The 16,010-nt window shown below is 45.7% G+C and overlaps 1 protein-coding gene across 4 annotated transcripts in view; it reads left to right on the plus strand.

Annotated features, from left to right (window-relative positions):
- The first annotated feature begins 831 nt into the window (after nt 1–831).
- Nucleotides 832–16,010, plus strand: part of PTPRH (protein tyrosine phosphatase receptor type H) — a 723,213-nt gene continuing 708,034 nt past the window's right edge. For 3 of the 4 annotated variants that reach the window (XM_086930309.1, XM_086930310.1, XM_086930312.1), the window contains exon 1: nt 832–1,038. In XM_086930309.1, the coding sequence (XP_086786435.1) occupies nt 988–1,038 (51 nt within the window). In that variant the 5' untranslated portion in view covers nt 832–987. The remainder of the gene's footprint in view (nt 1,039–16,010) is intronic. The other variant, XM_086930311.1, reaches the window with a different exon arrangement.

The following is a 16,010-nucleotide window of genomic DNA, read 5'->3' on the forward strand; positions in this document are numbered from 1 at the left end:
CTACATGTTCGTATTCCAGTAGGGCAGTCAATTTATCATTTATTGATGGAGCTATTAATAGGCACTAATAAATCTAATAATATAAAACTGTAAAAAGCACCAATAGCACAATTAAATACAGAAAGAAACGAATGTTATATTTTCCGCAGGTGCACCAATCAAATGAGCTATAATCACTTTCACTATCAGGCAAACTGCAGTAGATACGCAAACACGCTGAGCTATTATTAGTTTTGTGACGCGTGGGTTACACACACGCGCACACACCTGTAGCAAGTGCACGAATTCGCTGAGTTGTCCTATATGTGATCTACACTGACATACAGATCTCTGCAGCAGGTACATCAACCCAATGAGCTAGAGGCTGGTTCGCCTGCTCGGGCAAAAAAATACAGAAAACCTAGCCTGTTAGTTTGGATGTTTGAGTGTGAGGAGAGGGTGGAGAAGAATGCTTCTGTGTCCCGCCTTGTTCCACCTGTTCTTCAGGAAGCCAAATGCAGAATTGGGAAAATCATTAATGTATATGCAGTTATTAAAACTAATGAAAACTTTAGTTGAAGTCATGTCTGATCGGCAGGGGTTGAACTCTCCTTCTTTGTGTATTGACAGAAGGCAGATGTGGTATTTGCAAAAAAAAAACTGTTTGCTTAAGTCGTGTAGAGCTGGATTGTATGTGAGGACTTAATTGTGCGTGTGTTTCGCTCTGCATTTTTACTTCCTCTTAGGCTCTGGGAGGTGACCCAAGCAGAAGAATGAAAAAAACGGAAGGTTAAAGTCCTCCCTCGGCGGGGCTGGCCCTCGGAGGCGACGCTGCGCTCCACACTCAGCCGGCTCAGCTGGGAGCGAGAGGCGGCGGCCAGACAGCACCTGTACAGCAGCTCCGTGGGACGGGGAGGACCAGGGAAGGCCAGCGCGGGGAGAGCAGCCGCCCGGAGCAGGCCCGGACTCGTGGAAGCAGCGCCGGGGCTTAGAAGGCTCCATGCGCAGATGGCGCGTGCCCTCGCCAGCCTGTGCCCGGCGGTGCCGCTGCTAGTGACGGTAAGAGCTCGCTCTTGGTGTGGGGCTCCGCTGGCACGTGCCGGAGGCCCGGGGGTGAGTGGGCGGGCGTCTGAGGTCACGCTGAAGCGTGACCCCGCCTGGAGACTCCGAGGGCTGTGACCCCGTGTGACGTACGGGCTCGAGCTCAAGTACTTTAACTTGTAGAAGAATGTGGACAGTCTTTCTCTTCAGCCGTGCTCATGTTACACTGCTTTCTATACATCCCCTCAGTGGTAGTGTTGAGACGCTACCATCTCTAGGTGCAGGCGGACATATGTGCACTCGCGTTCTCAACACCTGTGGCCTTCTATGCTTTTACTTTGCACAGTTGTAATGAAGAATGGATCTCCGCAGAGCTGGCACGAACCAGCTCACTCAGGGAAGTCCCATAAAACCTGCACAACTTCCAGCTTAAAGCTTAGCCCACTGGTACCCGAATGTGCTGCTAGTAACTAATTCTCTACAGGTGTCAATGACTGCGATAATGGAGGCTGCCTCTTCTCAGACTTCCCCTAAGACCTCTCTAGCCACCTTTCATTGGCCTCTCTGAATTATATGCCTTAGACTGACTGTCTACTCTGGAGCTATGGCCAACCCTACTGTTACATCTGTCTTGCATCGACTTCCACGTTCACCCAGCAGCTCTGGCAGAACATCCCCCTGATGTCTTGCTGAGGTTCACCCGGTTGCCTGTGTGCTGTGACCATCTCTTAGCTCTCCCGTTGACCATCTTCACGTCCCACCCCATGCTTGGCCATTCTCACTGCTGGTACCCGATGAATTCCATATGGAGTCTGCCTGGCCCACTGAGACGTGTTTTCCCATCAGTCCAATCCAGCACTCCTCGTATTTATTCGGCAAACCACTATTGCCGTGGAAAAGCACTATAACCTGTTGGCATATGAAGCGCAATCTAGTGCTAAGAAGCTGGCTCTTGGCCTCCAAATAGCTATATATTTTCCATCCTTAAGGGGCTAGTAATATCACACTCCATTCACATGGCCAGCCATCAGTAGCAGCAAAACTCAACCTTCATCAAACTCTGCCAATGCACTGCACCCTTCACAGAGGACTGAGCAATTAGTACTGTTTACTGTGTGATTTTGCTCTTTTCTTTCAATGGTATGGTATGTTGTTAATTAGATATGTTTGTTGTATAGAACACAAAATAGGGCAAAGTCCTGCAGCACACAAACCCACACACAATGTGCTCTACATAATGGGGTTACCACGATTCAGTGCAATCCAATATTACATGTTTTCATTATCATAATGACAGCCCAAAAAACAATTTGCTCAGCTTTAACATTGTTGGGGGCTACTATGATTAGGTAGGTTAACATTTTATTGTGTAATTTAAATTAAAAATAATGTCTTAAATAGTAAAACAACCTGAAACTCACAGTCAATCATCAATTAAAATCCATACTCATGAAGTTATATACATTGCCCCAAATATAGTTTATTTAAACTGGGCCTTCAGCCGCAGCTCTACCAGTGAAATAAACTTAGTGAGACGCCCAATGTTTTTTTTTTTTGCATTGGAGAGTGTGATTTGCCCAGAATCACAGAATGTTGAGCCGACACAGAGACTTCAAACTGGTTACCTAGCTCCAAAGTCTGCAACTCTGGGCCGTTACATCATAAATTCACCACTATGTTCACCGGAATTGTGGAATATGTTATTCCTGACAAATTCACTATCCAACTTACACCAGTACTTGGGAGGTCATCCTCCTATTTAATAGCAAGTCCATTTCAGTTAGCCTTGTGCAGGTTTCAAATAGACTATTGTACTTATTAAAAAACAGGCTAACATATACACAATGTTTTTCAAAGAAGTTGCCCCTTTTATTCTCTGCATCTCAATGATAGTTAAAGGATGTCTTTAGTTTTGGGTTTCCATTGTGTTGACAACGTAGGGTCCCTAGACTAAACTCCTTCCATAAAGAAACACCACTGAAGAATCCTAGTGTACATTTTTTATTTATTATGGACGACTTTGCTAGAAAACTTTTTAAAATTCAAGACCTAACGTGTTTGCTGTTATCCTGAACTTTGTGTCCTTTCTTGAAATAATTGCTGATTTGAAAATAACCTGTGTAATGTAAACTCGTATATCTATAAATGGTCGCGCAAACATGCATGTTAAAGAGACTAACATTTAAATCATTTAAAAAATGTAAGAGCTTTGTTTCTTTTTATAGACAAAAGGCTGTTCCCCAGTGAGTAAACTGATATTCACACCACTTAGACAAATGTATCTCCAATTTTATGCAAAAAAGACAGCAATCGACATCTAAAAATGACTAGGTATCTTTTGCGAAGTAGCTGCCATGTCACATTGCCCCATATAGAGCATTTTATTTAGTAATGTTTGACTCATTTGTGAAGAAACCTTCTTGTTGAAATCAAGAATGTATGCAGTAAAAGTTGCCCTATATAACAAGAGAGGCAAACTCATAATTAAAAAGAAAAGGCAGTGAAATGACAGTAGCCTTGGCTAGCTTGCCAGTTTTCATGCTAGCTGGAGGTAGGACTATTCCCCTAATTAAATGAACACTTGACTTGTGGCACACGTGTGATGACAAAACTGCATCTGTCTATGATATGCACACCGTAACATCTTGCACCTTCAGATCGGAATGAGATTCGAATATCAAAAAGCAGCCAAAATGATCTGTAGTATCTTACAAGTTGAAGATATTTATTAATTGTTTTAACATGCGCTTTAATACCAGCACTCGCTTTGTTGAAAGGCAGGGCTTTAAGTGGGCTGCGTCCCTCTGGTTCTCAGACCCAGTAGTAATTAAAAATAAACATTGAACCGAGCCCCCATATATTAATGTGCTTAACTTTTCTGGCAAGTAACACTGATCGATTCCTGAACAATTGATGTAAAAAAACGTTCAAGTAATCAACACCAGGGATTTAGCTCTGGTTTGTATTTCACGTTTTACTTAATCTTACACCAAAAAACCGTTGGAGTGGCGCTCTATATGGATCACAAAAAATCAGTTTGTGAGTTTAAGGCTCACCCTTACCTACATAAGCCACGCCCCTTGTAGAGACTCTGCCCCGCCCTCAGAATGCTTTGCACAGAAATCACTAAATTTTGGTTTGGTGGGGAAGCCAGCTATACCAATCGAATGGTGGTAAATTCGACAGCTAGACCACCTCTCACATGAATGGAAGCGACTTGGGCCACATGACAAATTGGCCCTCTAGAACATGGAATCTCTGACTCCGAGTGGACCATGTGGGTGGAGCTGCTGATGCATTAAGCCCTCTGTAAATAGATCTAAAATCTCTAGAGTTGCAGACACACTAGCCTTCTTTGTAATCTTAACTATGGTCTTGGTAAGCCCCATCCTAGACTGACCAGGCCTTCATCAGGCCACCCTATGTGCGGCCTACTCCCCAAATTAACGAGCTCACAATTTTTTTTTCTACATCACATCGTCTGCAAAAGAACCTGACCCTATAATACATACATAATTTGCTTGTATGTGCTGTGGTCAGTTGTGCCGCCATTTCTGGTTTTTTTGGCCCATAACAAATGTTCGGACTTTTAGCAAGAGGAGGAGGAAGAGAAAGACAAAGAAACGCGAACAAATCGTGACAGGAGGGATGAAAAACAGCCTGCAAGAATGAGATAAAGATACAGGAAGTGTAGGATGGTGAAAGAAAGAAGCATCAGAAGGAATCAAGACTGGGCAGCGTTGGTATTTGGCTTTTGCCCACTCTTGAGGGCCTGTTGTAAGCAGGGGGTGTCGTGAACACCCGCTTTAACAGCTTCAGCAGGGGTGGGGTTCTTTATGGGCCTCTTCTGTCTGCAAATCACCAGCCAAAGCTGATGACTACTGCTATAAAGAAATGCAAGCCAACAGAAGATTAAGCAGGAGAAAGGAAGAGCGAAAGATGTGTAAATAGAAGAGGGGAATATGAAGTAATAGTGAATGGGAGGAAGGGTTAAATGATGTGTGGATGAGTGAATAAGTGGGTAGATGAGTGAGTGGGTGAAAGGATGAGTGAATGGATAGGTTGATGGACGGGTGAAAGGATGGTATAGTAAAGGGATGGAAGGACAGGTAAAATGATGGCAGAGGAAAAGAATGATGAGTGGGTAAAAAGACCAGTGGACTGATACACCGAGTGGATAGATACATGGATGCATGTATGGGTGGATGGCAGAGTGGATGAATACATGATGGATGGATTGGTGGATGGCTGAATGGATGGGTGACAGAGTGGATGGATGGATGGCAGAGTGGATGGTTGGATGGATTGATGGCAGAATGGAAGGCAGAGCGAATCGATGGATGGATGGATTGATGACCGAGTGGGTGAATGAATAGATGGCAGGGTGGATGGATAGATAGATGGAAGGATGGATGTCAGAGTGGTTGGATGGATAGACAGACTGATGGGTGGCAGAGTGGATGGATGGAATAGGGAAAGACTGAATGATGGTTGAAGAATTAAAGGATGACAGAATGTAAAGCTGAAACTGTGGATATCCGTGAATGGATGTAAGTGTAAAATGATGAATAGATGGATGATTATTTAGAAGAGACAAGGGGGCTCTTCTAGGGAGGGCTGGGCTCACTTGTTTTGCATGATTGGCTCAACTAAAAGTTTTAGTTCAAAGTGGGGTAAGTCTTATTTTTGGGCTACTCCCTTGGTTGTAAGTGCCTTGAGGGTCCAGAGGGTGGGAGAGGCGTGCATCGGCTCGGCCTCTCCTAGCACAGCCCCCGCGCTTGCTCTTGTGAATTATGCGGGTTTCCGTCTTCGCAAAACTCGTCAGGCCGGTTACATGAGATAGAAGTGATCCGAGCGGCCAGGGAGCGGAACACTGCGACATTCTTCGCAATCCTGCCTCGGGGCAAAGAGGCAGAGCGACAATGAAGGTCGAGAAACCAACACCGCTCTGCTGAGGAAAGAGAGAGACAGGCCTCGGCCACCTCCCTCTAAACTGCAGAGTGACGGCCAGGCCCCACAGTTCCCTCGTAGGGCCGTGGCGCGCGGCAGGTGTGGAGGGGGTGACTGCGCATGGTCCTATCACCCCTCCTCAAGCCCCCACCCGTTTGAAGGCGCTGTTGAACCACTGGGAGTAGTCCAACGTGTAAAAAAGCGTGAAACGGAGTCTCGTGAATCTGTGAGGAGCTTGACCCTCAGGCACAGAGCGTGCGAGGAGTTCAGTGAGCAAGGGCACAGTGTGTGCGGTGTTTGACGCTCATAGAATGGAGTCGAGTGCGTGGGGCTCGGGGCAGAGTGAGGAGCTAGGTTATGCGTGGACGAATGGTGTGAGGAGTTTGCCGCACGTAAACCGTGTGGGGAGCTTGCAGGCTGTGTAAGAGCTTGTTATAGGTCTAGGGAACTGTTTGGCACAGTGCGTGGGCGGCGCCAGCAGCAGGACACGAGCGGGGCACCGACGTTTTCATCCAGGGTTCTGCCGTAAGGCCTCCTGGGGTTTAGCATAGGGCAGCCCTATTGTACTCCTGAAGAGGGTACTCCTATGTACCAATCAGCCTCCGGATTGCCCTGTAACATGAGGCAACATCGGGTGTTGGTGATTTCTTGTGGTGAATGTTGGGGCCCCTTTGGGGGGCAGTTTTCTTTTGCCTCCTGGCGGCGCCCGTTGCTACTGCTTGTCTCCGTGGCGTGGGTGCTTTCTTGTGTGGTGCCCTGACGTCTGCAATTAAGACCAGGGCAAGTTTTTGCTGCCCCTGCCTCCTGGCTCAGGGGCACCACGCAAAAGAAGTGGGGGGGGGGGGGGCTCATGCCACAACAGGAAGTGATGTCACGAAAGGTGGCTTGCACCATCAGACTCATTGCCTCCCCTCGCTCACCCCTTAGATGCGATTGCATCATAGAAGCCAGCGCGTGATCAGCGTTCTGAATGAGCTATGATCTCGCCCCAGAGAGGCCAAAGAGTGAATGTGTGGCTCCATGTGCTCCAGTAATCGAGCTCCTGGTAAAATAATAGGGGGGACGCTGTCCACCCACGTGGTACCCCCAACTCGAGCCCTGGCCAGCAGCATCTGGTAGTGCCGGGAGCATGGCATTGCCTGACTAGTTTTAAGTAATGCACAGAGTGTGAGAAGCTTTCTCAGCCGTCCGGGTTGTATTGGGATAAAAAAAAATCGGCCCGGGCACGCTAAAAAAAAGTGGCCCACATTTGCATATAGCCTTTCCGCAAAAAACTGCTTTGGCAACGTTTATAAAAAGGGGAGGGGTGGAGATTGGGAGGGGGGAGGGGAGCGTTAAAAAAATGCACTGATTAAGTTAAGCTGGTGAAACACACCTGAAAACAAGTGAGGCCACTTCTGCTCAGGCCCCCTGCCCCCGCTCAATATTAATGGCCCGGAATTATCAGGCTCGGCTGATGTTTTAAGACCCCAAAGCCGAACACATAGTGTGATATATGCAACCCTCCCTAAAATCATAGTTAGGTACTAAGTACACACTGCAATAAATATTCCCGCCACACAAATTTTGTTGGAAAACAGTTTTGCTGCAGGTTTATTTCATACATGAAGTGTGCCAATGTGGTGGGTTAATTTATCCAAGGGCAATCAGCGGTGACTGACCTAAGATGCCCTGCCCGTCTGATGAGCCAAACCTCACTGTGGCCAACCCAATAAGTGCTACCATTTATGTGGGATTATCCCCCTTAAATACCATGGACCACCAATCCATGACTTTACTCGCACCTTTTTAGGGGTGTAGCTTTGCAAGGCCAGCCCCCCCGAGTTGTTCAGGCTTACAACCACCCGAAGGACTAGCGGGGCACCGACGTTTTCATTTTCTACTTGAATTGGGTAGTAAAGTTTTACCTGCGCACGGTCTAGGGTATGTATAAATCTATTCAAATTATAACCACAATTGCTACTAGAGGAACCCAAACAGCCACCACCCGTGCTGTTAATTCACAATTGTTGCTAATTGCTAAAATGGAGTAATAATTAGTGATGTATATTTATTCATTTACAGCCCTGAGGAAGTCATTAGGAATAATTCTCCTTTGACGAAACATGCATGTTGGCTGTTCGTGACAGTGGTTATGGCTGTATTATATGAATTTGGATCTGTGGCTTAAACAAGCCTTCGCCGTGAAAACTGAAGAATACGGAAATAAAAAACTCTCAACTGGATTTGGACTGTATTGAACACTTAACTGGAATAATTATCCAAAATGCTTTAGAATTGTGGATATTATATTAATGCTTGGGGAATCCGACCCAAATGTATGCACCGACGTTTTCATCCAGGGTTCTGCCGTAAGGACTCCTGGGGTTTAGCATAGGGCAGCCCTATTGTACTCCTGAAGAGGGTACTCCAATGTACCAATCAGCCTCCGATTGCCCTGTAACAGGAGCCAACATCGGGTGTTGGTGAGTTCTTGTGGTGAATGTAGGGGCCCCTTTGGGGGCAGTTTTCTTTTGCCTCATGGCGGCGCCCGTTGCTACTGCTTGTCTCCGTGGCGTGGGTGCTTTCTTGTGTGGTGCCCCGACGTCTGCAATTGAGACAAGGGCAAGTCCTTGCTGCTCCTGCCTCCTGGCTCAGGGGCACCACGCAACACAACAGTGGGGGAATAACCGCAAGAACCAGGAGACCACGACGACAACCACAACATGACTGGACTGCTTGTCTAGTGAGGGAACCAAGAGGACGGCCAGTGGATGGGGGCAGGTATAAATACCTGCCTCTTGCGCGCTGGAAATGACCCGGCTAAGTCGCCGGACAGGGGGGACATCCATTAAGGGGTCGCTGTCAGTGGAGCGTGGGATGTGCTGAAATGCGGCACTAATGTGGCTGCCCTCTTAAGAGGGCACATGCGTCTGCTGTGTGCAGCCGCATATTGTATTTTGACTTCTTTTCTTCATTTGCTGCAGACACACCCACACCTGTGGAGACTGGGTGGAGAGCGCTGTCCGATCACCTTGGTTTGAGGTGTACACAGGAGTCCACTGGATAATGTCACGTCCGCACAAGTAATGACAAACATGCCTACCTAGAGGGCCTGTAATTGTTGCTGTCATGCTCATGCCTGGAGTCCTCGCACCTTCGGCTCTCGCATCCTGCAACAACTCCCTTGTCTCTGTCCACACATTCCACCTCATTAGTAGTAATTTAACGACCACATGCAGAAAGATGCAACTGAAAGATAACTAGTTAACCTTTGCAAAGGACCTTCCAGTGTGTGCAAACACGTTACCTCGTTTTTAGTAACAGTTCATTATTTTAACCTAAAAAATGTTGTTGAAATCTGCAGAATATACAGCAGATGAAGGCTTATGTGACACATTTGGCATATGCAGAATTGTACAAAAAAAGCCGCGGGCACAGAATCTCATAATTCCAGTGGTGCTGGCTAGGATGGAGGGTAGGTTTGCGTGACCTCCCCAACATGGAGACCACAGAGTTTAAGGACCTTGTGCTTATCCCTTGAACACTCCACGACACGTGTTACAGCACAATCACACAATGGATGTCAGTTCAAGCTCAAAAGTGATAGGTTTAAAGGCAGATGCCTCCTCACCAGAAGACGGGCCGTGGCGCCTGTGCTTTGTGCACACTGTGCTCATGTGGAACCAGTGGCATACCACAAAGTGATGGAGCTCCAGTGCTTTCAGGGGGTTAAAAAAGTGAGGTAGGGTCCCTAAAAGCGATTTGGCCCATCTAATTAAGGGTGTGGCTTAAACACCTAAAGTACATTTCTGTGATTCCCATATTGTGCCATCCAAGCAGCAGTTTGGTTTCTCGCGGTCCTTTCTGTTACTGCATCCAGATATATACCACAACAACTGACATAAACCTAAAACCATCCAGGACGATTGGCTTTGTCAATGGTTGTAAGCTGTTTAAGATAAATGATTAACAACAATGATTTTGTTTTAAAATTGTGAGACTTAATTACATTTTACTGCTTCCTGTTAGGGGGTCTGCAGAGGGTCTCCATCACTCTATATGTATGTTCACTCTGTTAGACGTGGACGCACTTTTTCTCCCCACGTCTCCTCAGTCTGCATATCTTACTCCTTATCTCTTTCCTCTCTATCACCCTCTTTTCACTCTCTTCTGAATGTTCTTCATCGCAGCCCCTTCACTTCACCAACCCCAAATACACAACCATGCGCTCTCCCGTAAGCACGGCACTTTCTTTTACTTTCGCCCTGACAGTATTTGGACAACTGTTCAAGCGGCTTGCGTTATGCCCCAGTATGGAGTTAAACACACCAGCCACTTGTGTGCCACATTGGCCACCATAAGAAACAACTACATGTCCAAACTAGCACAGGCCATCACCAAAGATCACCAAGGTCTGTGTAAAGGGGGTTGGTATTACTTTTTACACCAGTGGTGAGCAATGCTTTTATTAAGGCTCTGAATATCTTGCTGATAAAGCCTGCCTGCAGGGTCTGGATTGCTTTTCGTGGCTGTGATCAGTAGTTTCTGCATAAAATTGGTCTGCATATAGTTTTATACTAGCGATCAGCAATGCCTGAGTAAACGGTCTACGCAGTGCTTTAAGTGGGATGAAAAAATGGGGGGGAGGGGTGCCTCTCAAAGGGGCGTGGCTGATGTAATTAGGGCGTGGCTTAAAAAGTAATCTAAAAATCTGTGATTAGCATAATATGACACCCAACTGGTATTTTGCTGCTTCTGTCATTACATCCAGATATGTATTACAAAAAGTAATATTACACCTACAACGGCTTTTTCCAATGGTTGTTAATTGCATACGATAAATAAGCAACAACTATGGCTTCGTTGTATACAGTATTGAAAATGCCTCAGTTCTGAAATGATGGAACTGTGAAAGAACTATAACAAGTCTCTTTGAAGTTACATCAAAAGCAGAGAAGGGTGGTACTGTTGCAGAGTTAAGTGTTTTTTTTCATCCTGAGGGCAAAAATGGAGAGCCCGTTAGGGCCCCGTCGCAGCACCTGCTTTTTTAAAACTGATGCTGCTGAGCACAGGCAGGACCCGGCCCACTTGTTGCCCTGGGTCTGCGTTTCTTTAAATAGCAGTGCCTAGCAATGCCAGCATAAAGGCTCTGCATGTAACCCCAATGGTCAGCATTGCCTGCCTCTAGGCGCTGTATTTCTCTTAAAGCCTGTAATCTGCAATGCCTGTATAAATGATGTGCACCTTTTTTACACCTGGGTTCAGATATGCCTGCATACACTGTTTCCATTTCTTTGTACACTGGTTAAGTAATACTAGTGCAAAGACAATATTGTCCGTCTTACATATTGCAGTGAAATTCACCAGTTGTTCTCACTCTTTGTTTAGGGTAAGATGCGGCCATTTTTCGGTATATGTGGGCAATTTTTACACTGCCCGGCATTTATAATTTCCAAAAGAAGACCATTTTTATGATTAATTTCTTGTTTGAATTAGAATGTATCCACTCTGTTAATCCAAGCTGAAATAAACATTTGGTATTCATAAGTGTCTTGGACAACCGAAAATGGGGTTTGGAGAACTTGTGGTAAGGTTATCTAGGGCACAGTAGCCCTGGCCCTCAGCACCACCCAGGTCTTGGCTACCCGAAGTTGAACTCTTGTACAGGACGACCTGCTGCTGTTCATTAGCTCCCTGTACTGAGGGGGGCATTATAAGACCTTCTGACCCAGGGACCCCTCCACTTCCTGTCCCTCATTCCATAATGAGGCCAAAGGAGTTAGCTTCTCACCATCCTATGTAGCTGCTCTAAACCCCTGAAAACCCCTCTGTTACCCATGTTATTTAACCAATCTCTGCTTGTATTTTATCAATAACTATTGATTAACATGCTGCGGCCTCAACTCTTCGCTCTTTTGAAAACAATGGAGCGGCAGAGGGCCAATAATGGCTGCCATAGGCCTTCTGGGCAATCAATCTATTCTTTCGATGTTACCAGTTATGGCATTTATTTGCTTCTGTCGTGAGCTATACCTACTGGTTAAGGTGCAGCCTCATGTGGTAGGCACTCGCCCAAGGGTCAGGACGACATTTTAACAAGAGGGCCTTTAACAATTGGTATAGCCTGTGGCACTGGGCTTTATTGTTATATTGGAATGGTTTAGCCCTATGATGTATTGAAGTGGTACATCTAGAGTAGAACAGGGAGGCAGAAGCATCACCTGAACGACCGGTCCGTGCACCTTTTTCTTCCTGACTGGTCAGAAATCCACTAATACTACAGAAGGGAACAAACCGCAAGAAAACTAATTGTATGAAGAGGATTCTGTGCTCAAACCATGTTTGATTTTGTGTTTGTCCGTTTAATTGAAGAAGACTGCCTGCCTTTGGGGGTGGAATGTCCTCATAGCATAAACGCCTGTCGACTTATGGCAATATTGGCCATTAAAGCCCCTCTCACTTGTTAAAGGCCATCCTCGTGGCTATAACGTGATGGGCCAATACATGGTACACGGTTAGGTGATGTCACTTCCTGTATTGTAATTAGTAGGGTCATAGGAAGCTTACTACCACTTTCTCATGCTCTTCCGATTTTGGTGAAACTATTCGGACGCCACTGTAGAAGGAAATGAAGATTGCAGCATCACACTGTCTGGCCAAAAATGCACTATTAAAACAGAGAAGTGGCTTTAGAATAAGAGGCCAGAAGAAAAGGAAAGCGCAACAAAGGTATTGTGCTGCCTTGTAGCAGGTCTGATGTGAACAGAAATTCAGAATTAGCTTTGGTGGTATTTCAGCTACTGGCAGCCACATTTAGAAGTTAGCCAAGGAATGGCAGATCTAACACCACTATAGCTGGTCATATCCACACAGGGCTGGACTGGGAACCCAAAGCGGCTCTGGTGAGCTTGTTGGAGCAGCCCCCACACGGTGCCTAGTGAGCGAGCCTGACCACTTCAAGTGAAGTTTGGGGGGCAAGTGTGAAGCACTGGCTGGCTCCGGGAGGCTGGAAATGATTGTGAGTGGATTATGCCTGCTTGCTGCTTTTGTTACTGGGGCAGCACCACTGCAAAACCAGCCCCCACCCTTCCATCCTCCGGGGAAACGGCCGATGCCAGGTACGGTCAGTCTGCCCCCGTTTCCCCACATGCACTCTGGCAGCAAGAAAATACCTGTGGCATTTGCTAACTGGAAGGTGTGATAAGGTCAAAAAAAGTGTTGGAATGCTATTTATTTCACCTGATAAATAACAGACCCCGTGGTATTGTTACTTATTGAGTGCGATACATATCACCTATTATGAATTTCTGGGGAATAACATTCGGATGTTGGTGTTTTATGCACCAAAATCTGCATGATACAGTAAAAACTGCATGCTTTTCCCCTGTTGAATTTTGTTGCTTTTGACCTGCTGAACTTTAATGAAGGTTGAGGTATTTAATGCCTCTGATAATTATTGGATGTGTTAAATACCTAACAACTCGTAATTCCAACCTGTGCGTAAACATGGGTTTATGCACAAGACATAATTTAATAAGCAACTCATAATCAGATCCTAAAAGTGCACAGCAGAAAAATAGTGGGTAAGTCAGTTAATTTTGTACCATTACTTGTGAGTTTGCAGTAGGTTAAGGACGTGGGTAGCCAGGAAAAGCCTGACGTGACATTTGTGGAACCTATTAGGTGGTAGTGTGCCCAAGGCTTCCCTTTTTCTTTTTAAGTAGTATTTCTACAGTTTTTACTTTGTTTGGTTATTTCCTGTGTTTTGTGCCAGTAAGTAAATCAGATGTAAATATGTGGTGGCTACTCAGAAATGTAAGACAAAAGTTTCTCCGTCCCCTCTTAATGTAGTGCCATAAGTTCTCTTTGTCTTTTCGAGGCACTATGGCACAGTTTACGACATTCAGAACTCAGGCGTACTTTGCTCCCGTCATTGTAATACAGAGATAATGTACCTTAATTTTGTAAAGAAGCGAAGTTTGCTGATGTAGGCTCACTTTAGCCTCAACCCTGTCTCGTGAAAAATCAGTAAAGAAGTCTATGGTTAGCAGGTACATGCCTACGTGTAATCGAATGGAATAGTCTTTCTGTTTACTAGCAGGTTACATGGGTTACATCAGTTGGCATCCGAACCTCTCTCCTTCTAGTTGCATTATAAATAAGTCTCCTAGTTTTCTATGTTCCTAATATTTGTTTTAAAAAGCAGAAAAATATAGCAAATTGGTCGTCTTTTCCATATGTCGCCATGTAAATTGATATGTAAATTGGTACTTGTATAGCGCACTACTCACCCGCAAGGGTCTCAAGGCGCTTGTACGAATACCGCTGTGGAACCCATCCTGGCTTTCCCTGTGAGGCGTCCACTCCTGGGCACCCCCAAGGTGGAGGCCAGGCATCCTTAGCATTGTGGGGGCCGTTGTGGAGATTAAGCAAGCTATTGCCCAGAGTTGCAGAGTGGGACTCCATGATTGGAATAGGCACCGAGGCGAGAATTATCAGGTCTGTGGAATTTTGAGCCCAAGACCCGCCGAGGTGGGGAATCGAACCCTGGTCCCGGGCTAGACCTCTGCATCAGGGTCTGCCGCTCTAACCATTGAGCCACACTTCTCCACTGTCCATGCTGTCATTGAAGACTGCTGGGCCAATAAACTTTCAGGCTGACAGCATGGAGAGGTTACAGAAGTTAGGAGATGGTCCTACATACCTGTGTTTGTGCGCGTTTGTACTTCAATGCTGATATTTTCAGGAGTGGATCGTTGTATTATATATTTCTGCTTTTAGTGCTAAAACTCAATAGACAAGTACACATTTATCAGTAAAATAAATGAGGACGTTTCCTACAAACAACTTCATTTGTTCGTGAAACACAAAATAAGTATGGATAAATACTAGTAACATTGGCAAAAAGTAAATATGGAAAAATACAGACATAAATGTTCAAAACATAAACACCATAAAGCCAGGAGCCCTAAATATAATCAAGGGTAGGAGTTTAGAAGTGTTTCCTACCCTCTGAAGATGGTGACTGAGTAAGTAGCTGCTTCAGTCAGTGTGCAGGATTTGAAGAGAGTGTTGCTTGAGGTGTCACGCATGCGTTATATTTTTTGTTGTCATGCGTGAGACCCAGATGTGTTCAAGACGATGCGGTAGCATGCATTGTATACAGGAGTAAATGAAAAAGGAGTGTGATGGATAGGTGCACGTGGTGATTATAGGAAGCAGAATAAACTTGCACTTTGATAGGTGGATGAATCCTAATTGAGGGAACAATGCAGTGAAAGCGCCTGGATACCATCACAGGTGACCAGAAGAACCCTACAATCTGCTGCCCACCACCTGCCTCATTCATATTAATGTGCCGGAGACGGCTTTGCCCAGTAGCACATGCTGTGATGGTGGTCTGCATGGGCAGTGGCCTCCGCCTGGACATCTCCATGTGCAATGTAGACCTTGCCACCCATGCCCTTCAAAGGGCCAGGGGTCACAATGCTACCAAAGTGGCGCACAGTGAAACAATATGGGGAGGGGAGCAGGCCGTCTGCGCGTGCAGAGTCTTACAGGAAACTGACAGCATACACTTTTCAGATGCTCACTGTCTGCGCTCAGCAGTTAGTAAAACATTTCATGCTTTGCAGCTGCCGACCTTTAGCCAGGGCCACTTGAAATGATGTGATTGTGCAGCCGCAGCGATATTTGCATAGCTATAGATTTGCCACATAATCCATCATCTGCTGCAAAATCTTCAGATTTTCACCCAAAAAGATGTTTCTAGCTCAAACGGTTCAAAGGTCATTAAAATGCAGTCACACCTGTTGCTGCTCAGTGGAAGGCATTTTGTAAAGCTGGACTGGTCCCCTTTTGTTGCTGATTACTACACGTGGGTGTTAAATGGTACTAATGAGGTGCAACCAATGCCCAGAGAGGGTTTCCAAGTTTAAAAAAAACAATGAATAAGTAATACTAGTACAAAATATGGCACAGTATGCCGCATAATTTGCCTTTTCTTGTCACATAATGTGCTTCACCTCACTGCATAATTTGGTCCCATCCTGCCGCAT

Source organism: Lissotriton vulgaris, chromosome 7 (assembly GCF_964263255.1).
Source record: "Lissotriton vulgaris chromosome 7, aLisVul1.2, whole genome shotgun sequence".
Lineage (NCBI taxonomy): Eukaryota > Metazoa > Chordata > Amphibia > Caudata > Salamandridae > Lissotriton > Lissotriton vulgaris.